Genomic DNA, 12,786 nt, shown 5'->3' with positions numbered 1-12,786 from the left:
CAGTCTTACAGCAGTCACAACCCAGGCAGTAGTGCTCAGCTGGCAGCTGGCAGGCAGTGCAGGGCTAGATGAGGGGAGCGGGGTAGGCACTGGGGGTTGGGGGAGCAGGGCTAGTGCTGGGGGAACCCGGGGGTTGGAGGCTCTAAGAGGTGGGGGCTGGCACTGGGGCATTCAGGGTGGGGAGCTGGCACTGGGGGGTTCTGGGGATGGGGCTAATATTAGGGATTGGGGGCTAGCACTGGGAGTGAGGAGAGCAGTGAGGCTCTGGAAACAGGAGGCTGGCATTGAGAGGTTCGGTGGAGGTGGGATCTAAGGGGTGGGAGACTGGCACTGAGGGGGACTGAGTACAGGGGACTCTCGGGTCAGTGGCTGGAGGGGGGGGAGGGGGTTGAGGGGTGGTGGCCTCTAGGGGCTAGGGCTGGCAATGGGGGGCCAGCATGTACTAGCCACACAGTGACTGCTGGAGCTGAAGCCAGCTGTTTGCGGCGTCCCTGGGGGCCGGGGCTTTTGGTGGACCAGTAACATTTTATTTGCATACTTATTATTTGCATGACAACTGCAGAGAACTGGAAACATTTTATTTGCATATTTGTTATTTGTATAATGAATATGCAAAAGTGCAAATAAAATGTTACCAGTCTGCCAAAAGTTTGTGAATGGGTTTGCCAGTCCGCAGTATAAACCAGGTTGGGAACCGCATGTCTAGTACATGCCAAGAGTACTCTCTCTTCTCATATATCAGATAGAAAGCTGCTCAGTGAAAAGGTAGCCAAATTTCAGAAACCATTCTCATGTCTTTGTATATCACTCCCATTAACTGAATTAAACAAATGAGTTTAGCTTCTCCCTCAATTTGCATGCATAGGACACTGAAATGAAAATATGGGTGTTGCTAAGTTAGACCTGCTCTGCCACCACACACTAGCCCAGTGAAACACATTTAATATTTACAGCACAATGATATTTCTATGAACATGCTAAGTGAAAGCACTAACCACTGCATTATCTTTTCAATCAGAGACTAACAGATCTGGGTTAGGAGCTATGACAAATAGGCATAACTTTACCCAGCTCATACAAAATAAAGAACTCAACCTGACAGATGCAAGTCAATAGTGTTTAAAAAGCAGCTGTCTCTTTCATACCGGTAAGTCCACACTGACATCAGTCCCATCCAGCAATGATACTCGACAAGTGATGATGGATTTTGCATCTCCAGCTGCAGGGATGTGGGTGACAGCTCTTTGGGCCTCTCGCAGTCGCTCCTTCTCCACATGCTTGCGCATAGACCGACGTCCCAGCGTTCGTCGAAAGAAACGCAACATCTTTGCTACAGAGCCCCAAGACAAAGAATGAAGAGACAGATGTTAACACTTCAAGAAAGTGAAAAAAATTAAGACTGCACTTAAAGAAGTCTTCAATTTTCCAGGGGTCACAAGGCAGTTACAGACTCAAATTCAATTGAATTGCTTAGGAATCTGGATGCCTAACTCCCTTTTGCTCTTTAGGAAATCCCAATTTAGTGAAATGCTGACCGTTTCAGAGATTGGTTCCCAGGACCATATTATTTAGACAAAGTGCTTTAAGCGGTGGTGAACAATCTGCAGTCTGAGATGTTGCCCATTGGGGTGTGGCCCACGAGACAATGCCCAAGAGCAGGGATGCCAGATTCTACTAGTTTCATCCACATAGGTTTTTTCCTACCAATATTACTGAAATGGCACACACATAACGCAAGGGCATATGAAGTGTGTGCTGATGCACACAACACTGACTGTGACGAGTGTACTCCCACTGCATGCAACCAAAATGCTGATATGGTTCAATAGGCTCACCTCACAAATTCTAGGTACCTAAGCACAGTTAGCAAAACTACCCTATCTTGGGAGACTGTCTTGGTTATTACAATTTTGCAGACAGTTCACAAGCCTAAATTGCCCATCACTGGCTTAAAGTAAAGTATTTTAGGAAGCCCAATGACTCCTTTTTCAGGACTCACATAGTTAACAGTCATCTTGTATCAGTGGCCTCCAACCAGTAGATCGGGATCAACCGGTAGATCTCAGAGCCTCAGATAGGTGATCCTGACTGGTTTGGCCGGGAAGCTACCAAGCGCTGGCACTACAGTTGCCCCTCCACTCACTGTCATGCTGTTCCTGCCCTCTGCCTTGGAGCTGCCCCCCTGGAAGCTTTGTGCTTGCTGTGCAAGGTGTGAGAGGGAGAAAACGGAGGGCACTGATGAAAGGGTATCCCTCCTGCCCCACTTCTGTACCCTATCTCCACACAGAGAGAAAGAGAAGGAGGGAGCTTAGCAATGCAAATCTCTGTCACACTCACCCAGTGTGTGTGTCTGTCATTCTCACAAACACACACTGTCCTTCACTCTCATCACCAGACCCAACAGATCCATGGGGGGTGGTTGTTACTTCTTTTACAGCTTGCAAAGTGGGTTATTTTTGGTTTTGGACTAGTCTGTGCATTTCATCCTTTTCATTTCTCTCTTATGCTTACATTTAATTTGTTGAGTACTGAGTTCTCAAATGCCCAACCTGTCATGGCTGGAGTAATTATCCCAATGGTAACTGCTGCTCCTGGAGGTGGCTGGCATGTCCCTGCAGCCACTGAGAAAGGCAGGGCAGGGGGTCTCCACATGTTGTCTTTGCCAGCAGACACTACTCCTGCAGCTCCCATTCATCAGGGAACCGTGGCCAGTAGAAGCTATGGGCTCAGTGCCTGTAGATGAGGGGCAGCACATGGTGCCATGCTTTCAGGAGTGGTGAAGGGCCAGGGCAGGAGCAAGTCTGCATTAACCCCATTGCTCCACCATCCAGAAGCTCTCTCAGTTAAATGGTGCCCAGCCAAAGCCTGCATCCTAGACCCGTCATAGACCTGAACCCCCTCATACATCCAACCCCCTGCCCCAGACGTGAGTGCCCTTCCATCCAAACTCATTCCCAGAGCTTGCACCCTGAAAGCCCTTCTGGATCCCAATCCCCCACCCTGGGCTAAGCCTGGAGCCCCTCTCACACTCCAAACTCCTTGGCCCAAGACCAAAGCCTGCACCCCAGCCCTCTGCCCCAGCCTGGTGAAAGTGAGTGAGGATGGGGGAGGAAGGGGCATGGAGTGAGCAGGGTGAGGCCTCAGAGAAGAGGCGGATCAGCATCAAGGCCTCAAAGAAGGGGCAGGAAGGAAGTAGGGCAGGACATTTGGGTTTGAGGTAGATCTTACCTTGCACTTAAATTAAAAAGTGACCTTGTGGTTAAAAAGGTTGGAGACCACTGTCTTATATCCATGGCACTCCAACTTATTTGATGTCCCTAAATTAGTTACACTTTCTCCCAGGCTATTTTCCTGATTGATATACTCCCCCTTTTCATGAGGAACAAATGACGGACAGTTCTTCATAACATTCTTTGGATTTAGTGCAAAATTCCAATGTAGAAACAAATGAGGGTGTGTGCACACATTTACCCCCTTTCACTCACAGAAACACCTGTTTAAGGTGGGTGAGTGCCTAAGCCTTTTGAACTGGCAAACCCCACCTAGGCTGCAAGCTCTGATCTATAACACACACACAATCCCCTCAGGGACTTTGGTCACAACAGAGAATTTAAGTTAATTGTAAACTTGGGCCTCCATTCTGTAAGCTGATCTGCAAGGTGGAAGCCTGAACCTTAGCACAACCCCAGTGACTACAATTATGCTCCATGCAGGGATTTAGTAGTTTGGAGCCAAGGAAACCTAAAAGTCAATCCAGTTTGTAGGATGATCTGGACCATAAATCACACGAAAGGTGTAGGCTGGTAGGTAATATGCAGCATAGGTAATAGCCAGTCTATGCTACAACGTGAAAACGTTTGTAACTAGTTCATGATATAAAATGCAGGACAATGTAGCACTTTAAAGACTAACAAGATGGTTTATTAGATGATGAGCTTTCGTGGGCCAGACCCACTTCCTCAGATCAAAGTGGGTCCGGCCCACGAAAGCTCATCATCTAATAAACCATCTTGTTAGTCTTTAAAGTGCTACGTTGTCCTGCGTTTTGCTTCAGCTACCCCAGACTAACACGGCTACATTTCTATCACTATAGTTCCGTGGTCCCCAACCACGTGGCCATTTCTCTGCGCCCGCCAAGTGCTCAGGGCTGGCCTGGCCCTGGGCACGTGGCGCATGCGCAGTGCCGGAGCCGCCCCGGGCGCGTGGCACACGGTGAGCGCTGGCCCCGGGGACGCTGTGGATTCAGCCCCCGCGGTGCATGGGGGGGAAAGAGCGCCGGCCCGGGGCGCGTGGCGCTTGCGGGGGGAGGAAGCGCTAGCGCCGGCTCCGGGCGGCGCTTGGGGGAGGGAGGGGGGAAAGAGCGCCGGCCCGGGCGCGCGGCGCTTGATGGGAGAGCGCCAGCCCCTGGCATGCGGCTATGGGGGGGGCCCCGCCCCCGGCGGGCGAACGGCCACGCCCCCTGGCGCCCGGCAACCCCAAAAGGTTGGGGACCACTGCTATAGTTCACGCTATGTCTCCTCTGCAGACAGGTTCCATAGCGTTTGTATCAGCGGGGTCGCCGTGTTAGTCTGAATCTGCAAAAGCGGCGAGGAGTCCTGTGGCACCTTAGAGACTAACTGAAGTGCAGGAGCGTCAGCTTTCGTGGGCCCACTTCGTGGGATGCAGGTGGGTACAAAAGGCCCAAGGCTCTGCTATCCGGAAGATCCCCCCCCCCCCCCCCAGTCAGTGGGTGACACGGTTGTAACAAGCACCAGCCATGTGCACCCTGCATGAGTCATTCTTGAGTCAAAGCAGCCGGCTCCCAAGCCGAGCGCGCGCCCCTTGTCTCCTCTGCCCGGGCTTGCCCGCCGCGAGCTTTCAGGGGCGAACGGGCAACCCCTGCCTGGTCGCTACGCCCCGCGGCAGGAGAGCTTGTTAAATAAGTGACCCGCGCCGCTCGCGTCACAGCCCCGGGCCACCGGCTGCCGCTCGGGGTGGGCGGGGCGGGGCGACCCGGCTCTCGCTGTGGCAGGGAACGCGGCGATCGCCGGGCGCGGGCGGGGCCGGGGGAGACGCGCAGGCACCGAGCCCTCAGGGTCTGGAGCCCGGGCCGGACACGGGGGGGGGGGGCCGCTTTCCTCAGCGCGCCCCACGCGGGCCGTTGGCCCCGCCCCCACCCGGACCCGCTTCTCTCCCGGGATTACCCCCCCCCCCCGCGATGACGAGGCCGGGGGGGGCGCCCCCTACCATGCGGGAACCCGAACCCCCCTCTCTCCCTCCCTCACCTGCTGCCCGGCTCGGGAGCGGAGGCCAGCCCGGCTGCGGCTCCTCAGCACTGGGGGGGCGGGGCGGGGCGGGGCGGGCCAAAAATGGCCGCTCGGCCCCGCCCCCGCCTCCCTTAAAGGGACTGAGCCCCTCCTCCCGAAAGTGTCAGCTCGCCCTTAAAGGGGCAATGCCGCACTCTCCGGGACCCAGGCAGCGTCCCCTCTCCTTAAAGGGGCAATGCCGCACTCTCCGGGACCCAGGCAGCGTCCCCTCTCCTTAAAGGGGCAATGCCTCACTCTCCGGGACCCAGGCAGCGTCCCCTCCCCTTAAAGGGGCAATGCCACACTCTCCGGGACCCAGGCAGCGTCCCCTCCCCTTAAAGGGGCAATGCCTCACTCTCCGGGACCCAGGCAGCGTCCCCTCCCCTTAAAGGGGCAATGCCTCACTCTCCAGGACCCAGGCAGCGTCCCCTCCCCTTAAAGGGGCAATGCCTCACTCTCCGGGACCCAGGCAGCGTCCCCTCTCCTTAAAGGGGCAATGCCTCACTCTCCGGGACCAAGGCAGTGTCCCCTCCCCTTAAAGGGGCAATGCCGCACTCTCCAGGACCCAGGGAGCGCCCCCTCCTCTTAAAGGAGCAGTGCCGCAGTCTTTGAGGCCCACGGGGAGCCACCCGCCAGCGGCCCACAGAACAGAGGGTCCCTTAAAGATTAAAACAGAGTGTGGTGGCCCTTTGAAGAGCAGCCACGTTCATCTGGAGATAAGCCCCCCCCCCGAGCTGCCCCTCACCGCAGTGCCTGAGGGGAGCTGGCCGGAGCTTACAGCCTAGCAAACGAGTTAGTCTTTACAGTGCCGGCCGCCCCCTCCTTGTTTCTGCTGAAGCCTACTTGCAGGACTGCCCCTCTGATTCCTTCTTAAAGCTAGCTGCCCATTAAAGGGGCAATGCTTCTAGCTGGAGGGCCCACTGAGATGATTTCCTTAGAGGCTGTGCCACTCCCCAGAGGATGCCTAGAGAGCAAGCTCCCTTTAAAGGGGCATTGCTACCCCCACAAGGGTAGCACCATACAGTGGTTGGGAATAGGAGGTAGGTAACAGGTACCTGCTCTCTTAAAAAGGCCCTCATTGTAGCATGCTTTGAGCAGGACAGGGCACCAGCCTGAATCACCTGAGAGAGCATAAGAGTGACCACACAAGCTCAGACCAGAAGTCCATCTAGACCAGTACCCTGTCTGCCAACAGTGGCCAATGCCCCGGACCCAGGGGGAGTGAACAGGGAAACTTCAAGCAATTCTGCTCGTCACTCATTCCCAGCCTTGGGCTGGCAGGGGTGGTATCCCTACCTTCTGTTTACCCTGGCTAATAAGTGTTGGATCTAACCTCCATGAATTTATCTAGTTATTTCTTGAGCCCTGTTAAAGTCCTGGCCTTCACCACCTCCTCCAGCAAGAAGTTCCACAGATGAGGCTGTGTGATGAAAAATTTCCTTTTGTTTTAAACCTGCTCTGTATTAAGAACTAAGGGTCACCAAATAAAATTAAGTTATGGGAAGGTTCTTACATTATGAGAGTCTAGAGCAGTGCCAGTAGTGCTGGGGAGAGAGACTGGAGGAGCAGGGGGCACTCCCTCCTTTAGATAAAGGTCCCCTCCCTTGGGTCATGCCTCAGGCTTGCAGAGTCTGGGAGAAGGTGCTCTCTCCCCTTTAGGCACATGTTAACTCTGAAGCCTAATTAGGACACGTACAGCTGTCCCAGTGCACCTCCCACTTCTCTTCCCTTCCCTCGCTCCACCCTGGTGGCAATGACAGCAACTCACCATTGTTCATGTCCAGAAAAAGCAGATAAGCAGCCTGAAAAGAGCTCTCCAGTCTCAGTTAGACATGGATCAAAGGAATGACAATAGACAGCAACATCAACCCCATCCATTCCAAAACCATGAGTCAGGCCACAATAATTACAAGGTTTTTTTTAAGAAGGAAAGAATGTTTTAAACTTACCTTCTTCCTCTTGAGTCTTTAGGATTCTCCTTCCCCTCATGTGGGTTAGATACTTTAAAGAAAATAAAATGAAAGCCGAGATTCTCACATAGTCATGTCTCCAGGAGCTGGAGCTTTAAGAAACACGCCTTATATCAAAGATGGTAATATTGATGGTGGGATGGGGGAAGGATCTGCCTTCTCTCCTCCCCCATCAGGGTAAGCAGGTTTCTCTCCTCTACTGCTTGCATGAGCACATCCCCTCTGATTCAAACTACTTTAAACACTGGCTTTTAGGCAAGACAGTGACCCACATGTAAGGATAAGATTGTTGCAGAGGCCACGGATCCTTTAACTTTCAGTGACCTCTGACATTTTCCACTTCAGCAGATGACAGGGGGTACCCAGAGCTGTCAGCCACCATGAGCAGCGGGGAGACCCCAGATACTCAAGCTGCCTCACCAATGGGTGCTGATTCCCTCTTCTTTTTCTCCTCCATTGCTTGGGCTTCACTCATCCCCTTCCCCAATTATTTTCAGTAAGAGAGAGAGGCTTCTGTGAATTTTCATTCATTGCCCATGACCTGTCTGTGACTTTTACTAAACATCATGACAAAATCTTAACCTTACCCATGTTCAATGCAGCAGAGTTGGGGAAATACCCTTTGCATCCCACCTGATCCCTCTACTTTGCTTTCATCAAAGGAGTGATGCCTTTTGTGGAGTAGAATCAACACCCAAAAGAACGACATTGCTCAAACAAGAGCACAGGAGCCTCTGTTCTCTCTCAAAAATGCAGTGTCACTGAAGGTTGTGACAAACAATGAGCAACAGGCCACAGATCCTGTTAAAAGGGTGGAAAGGGGGTTTAGAGTATTAACAACTCCAAGCTGATTGATTTATAAGTGCAATGTCAACCATACATTGGCCTTGAGGAGATTTAGTGATACAAAAGGCTGTCTTGAATCCAGGCCTATTTTCATCAATGACTTGGATAATGTAAGGGAGATCAAGCTCATAAAATTGGTGGATGCCACCAAGCTGGGAGAGGGGGCAAATGTTTTGGAGGCCAGGATTAAAACATTCACAAAGACCCTAGTAAAATGGAGAATTGGTCTGAAATCAGTAACATTAAACTCAACCCAGACAAGTGCAAAATACTGTGCTTGAGGAAGAAAAGTAATGCGGCAACACAAAATGGGAATATCTGACACGAAGGGGAGGACAACACAGGTGCCTTCCTCCTGCCCTACTCACTCTCCCCCTCCATGGTCTTTTCAGTCTCCTCTCTCTCACCTGCCCCCTCATTCCTCTCTGCCACCTACTTCCTTCATGTTTTGCAACTGCTCTCGCTTTCTCCCAGACTGCTTTCCAACCTCCCAATTCCACCAGTTCCTGCTGCCTCCCTCCCTCTCTCCCCCCAATAGACCAGAACCATTTCATCCATAGGCACCAGCTTTGGAGGGCCCCGCAGCACCACCTCAACTGTCCTATAGATATACCTGGTACAACGCGGCAGCAAGTGGTTCTCCCCCCCCCCCCACTCACCAAGGTGGCAGGAGCTGGGGCTGCCCGACAGCCTGCTCTGGCCACCACCCTTTCCCAGCATGCTGCACTTGGTGGCTCCACAGCAGCAAGAAGCAGAGTGCTTCAGCCCCAAAGCACTCTGCGTTGCAGGAGCAGGAAAGGGGTCTGGCAGGGGCGGGCTTGGCAGAAGGGGTGGAGTGGGGAGGGAACAGAGATAGGGCAGGGCCTGCGGGAGGGGTTGCCTCAGGCCCCATATCTTGGGCACTGGGGGACTTTCCCCAGACCCCGCAGCCCCTAGGAACACCTCTTCACTAAACAGCTAGGTACCTAAAAGGCCCTCAGAACTGTAGTTGCTGGGCCCTTGCTGCATGAGTTCCCTTAGAGGAACTTTTGCTCGGGGCATCAGTATGATCACGGAACACGTGAACAGACGAATTGGGGAAAGGGGGCTGCAGGTGAATTTAACTTCCTTAGAGGCACGACCTGACACTAGAGCTGTGTAAAGGTAAATGCCACTGGGAGCTGGCCATTTGCCTCCCATGCAAAAGTCAGCTCAACCTCAGTCACCACATTTTAGATGGCTCAGCACTTTACCCTCTTTTTTTTTTTTTCAAAGCACCAAATATTAACCAGTGAATAGGCCTAAGGAATTACATGGACATTCACAGCCACAGAAGGTTTGTGTGCCATTTACTAGAGCTGGTAATTGCTCCAAGAGGCCTTGAGGGTAAGAAGTCTTGCAGCTGACTTATTTGTAGGGTGAAAGAAAAGGAGTCTCTGAAACAGGAGAGCGGAAGCATCCATCCATGCTGCAATTAAAACCCACGTCTGGCCTGTGCCAGCTGACTCAGGCTCACGAGATTCGGGTGAAGGGGCTGTTTAACTGAGGTGTAGCCACTGAAGCTCAGGCTCTAGGACCCTATGAGGCACCTGAAGCTGGTGCCCAAGCCCAAACATCTGTGCTACACATCTTTACCGTAAGTCCGAGCCCTGCAGACCTGAGTCAGCCAGCACAGGCCAGGTGTCTGAGCAGCAGATGTATCCTACATGGGGGCTTACTTTGCAAGACAAATACAAAGATATATTCTCCATTTACGTGCTACATAAGACCACAAAAATACGAAGTGTTACCCAACATAAAGCCATATGCATCAGTGTTTATTACACACACATTATGTAACGTATGAATGTTGGGTAATCCACTGCTACCTGGAATGTGGTATCCAAATCAAGGTCAAGGAACGTACAGGATGGGAGGGAACAGAAAGACTAGTGCAGGAGTTTTCAAGCTTGGATTGCAGACCCACCAGGGAAAGCCCCTGGCAGGCTTGTGATGCTTTGTGTACTTTATAAAGCTCCACAGCTACAGAACCTCACAGCTCCCACTGGCTGCGGCTTGTCGTTTCCAGCCTCGGGGAGATGGGAGAAGCAAAAATCTTCTGGTCTTAGGTGCATGGAACACATGTGCACCCACAATGGGATGCACATAGGAACTATTACCTGAAGCAAAACTCTTCTGCTGAATCATATTCATGTCAGTCGCTAGAAAAATGTATAAAGTTGCAAAATTTCTGATAAGACATGGTCTTGTGTATACAAACTAGGATAGGCTTTTGGGAAGGTCTCTCTGGAGACAGGGACCCAGAAGCTAAGACAGAATGGTCCTTCGGGCAGAAATGGTAGGAACAAAGCAAACGACTGGGAAGGGGGGGGGGGGAGGAGGAGTAACTTAGGCTGACATTTTTGTCATGTTATTTCAGCAATGAAGCAAATCCTAGAAAGGTGATGCTTCCTGGATGCTAGTATGCACTTTGTACTGAGTGAAAGGGATGTGGTCTGCTCACACTGCCCACAGGAAACACACGCGCATTTTGAAAACTTGAATGGGAGGAAAAGGGGAAACCCAGTTTCTCCATGGCTGTGTCTAGACTGGCCAGTTTTTCTGGAAAATCAGCCGCCTTTACGGAAAAACTTGCCAGTTGTCTACACTGGCTGCTTGAATTTCCGCAAAAGCACTGACTTCCTACTGTAAGAAATCAGTGCTTTTTGCGGAAATACTATGCTGTTCCCGTTCGGGCAAAAGTCCCTTTTGCACAAAACTTTTGCACAAAAGGGCCAGTGTAGACAGCTGAGATTTGTTTTTTGCAAAAAAGCCCTGATCACGAAAATGGAGATCGGGGCTTTTTTGCACAAAAGTGCGTCTAGATTGGTACGGACGCTTTTCCGCAAAAGCGCATCGTTATAACACGAACTCCGCGCCAATCTAGATGCTCTTTTCCGCAAATGCTTTTAACGGAAAACTCTTCCGTTAAAAGCATTTCCGGAAAATCATGCCAGTCTAGACGTAGCCCATGAGAAACTAATCAATTTCACTTTGCTCTGTAGTTCCCAAGTCATCAATAAATGCAGAGCAATTGATTGATCCATCATCTTTGCAAAAACACAATGCTTTCAGCTCACAGGTATCTAGACCACACAGCTGCTACTCTATTTGCACTCTGGCATACATCTTGGCATGCCATATCTCACAGAAGACAATGTCCTCCTAACACCAGCCCCCCTTTCAATCTCTCCCAAAACTGAATCCCTTCCTAATGCCTCTCCTAGTGTCCAATCTCCATCACCACTGACAAATACTACAGTTTTCATTTTCCCATCTTATGACATTTAAATTTTCCCCTTCCACATCCAACCTCTTGCTAAATCATAACACTGATTACTCTGTCATATAATTAAAATCTGCTTTCCTCACTATATTCACTCCTCAAACCATTTGTCAATGAATTGACCAGTAGTTACTCTTCCTACTATCCAGCCTTCTCACTCATCTCTCCCTATTCCAGTTCAAACAAAATATTATTATTTAAAATTATCTCATGTCACTCCCCCAACACTAAATGCCTTCAACAGTGTTTTTTACTTCGATCAAGAACTTGTCATTGTTTTCATCCATAATCTCTTCACCTACAAAATTTTATCTTTTCAGGCTGTAAGCTCTACAAACTAATTGTTTTAGCTTGAAAAAAAAACCACAGAATACTTTATATAAAGGATGAATAAGAACATAAGAACAGCCATACTGAGTCAGAACAACAGTCCATCCAGCCCAGTATCCTGTCTGCCAACAGTGGCCAATACCAGTTGCCACAGGATAAGGGAACATAACAGGTAATTCTCACATGATCCCTTCTGTCACCCACCTCCAGAGAAAGAGGCTAGGGACACCATTCCTACCCATCCTGGCTAATAGCTATTGATGGACCTAACCTCCATGAATTTATCTAGCTCTTTTTTGAACCCTGTTAAAGTCCTAGTCTTCACAACATCCTCTGGCAAGGAGTTCCACAGGCTGACTGTGCTCTGAGTGAAGAAAAACTTCCTTTTGTTTGTTTTAAATCTGCTGCCTATTAATTTCATTTGGTGACCCCTAGTTCTTATATTATCGGAATAAGTAAATAACTTTTCCTTATTTACTTTTTCCACGCCAATCATGATTTTATAGATCTCTATCATATCCCCCCTTAGTCTCCTCTTTTCTAAGGTTAAAGTCCAAGTCTTTTTAATCTCTCTTCATATGGGACCCGTTCCAAACTTCTAATAATTTTTGTTGCCTTTTTCTGAACCTTTTCCAATGCCAATATATCTTTTTTGAGATGAGGCAACCACATCTGTACATGGTATTCAAGATGAGGTTATACCATGGTTTTAGTGGTAGAGGTCTGGTTCTCCCTAGTGTAAAACTGAGGTACATATGTTGTCTGGAAAGCATGGAAGAAATTTTTGCCTCCACTATTAACTTTCTACTTGTTCTATAGACTGAAAACTTCCTTCATTAATTTAGAATCTTTACTAGCATACAGTTCACACACAAAACCCCTCACCTACACTAAAGCAGAACAGTATTTGCGGTAATACTACATCATGTTAAAAACACAGAGTTTATGCAGGAATGACATGTCAAAACCATGTGTATAGTAGGTAGAAAATCTCCAAAAAAAAAAACTTATACTAAAGCACATCTTTATTTTGCAATTAAACAATTAAGAT

The 12,786-nt window shown here is 50.0% G+C and overlaps 1 protein-coding gene across 3 annotated transcripts in view; it reads right to left on the bottom strand.

The window, feature by feature from the left end:
- The window catches only part of EPB41L5 (erythrocyte membrane protein band 4.1 like 5), a 110,372-nt gene extending 104,974 nt beyond the window's left edge, over window positions 1–5,398 (bottom strand). For 2 of the 3 annotated variants that reach the window (XM_075933065.2, XM_075933068.2), the window contains exons 1-2: window positions 5,265–5,398; window positions 1,146–1,330 (exon numbers count right to left, since the gene is read on the bottom strand). In XM_075933065.2, the coding sequence (XP_075789180.2) occupies window positions 1,146–1,325 (180 nt within the window). In that variant the 5' untranslated portion in view covers window positions 1,326–1,330; window positions 5,265–5,398. Of the gene's footprint in view, window positions 1–1,145; window positions 1,331–1,999; window positions 2,390–5,264 lie in introns of those variants that run through there. The other variant, XM_075933066.2, reaches the window with a different exon arrangement.
- Between the last annotated feature and the right edge of the window lie 7,388 nt (window positions 5,399–12,786).

This window comes from Pelodiscus sinensis, chromosome 7, assembly GCF_052426305.1.
Source record: "Pelodiscus sinensis isolate ZL-2025 chromosome 7, ASM5242630v1, whole genome shotgun sequence".
Classification (NCBI taxonomy): Eukaryota; Metazoa; Chordata; order Testudines; family Trionychidae; genus Pelodiscus; species Pelodiscus sinensis.
This window is presented reverse-complemented; position numbering and strand designations above follow the sequence as displayed.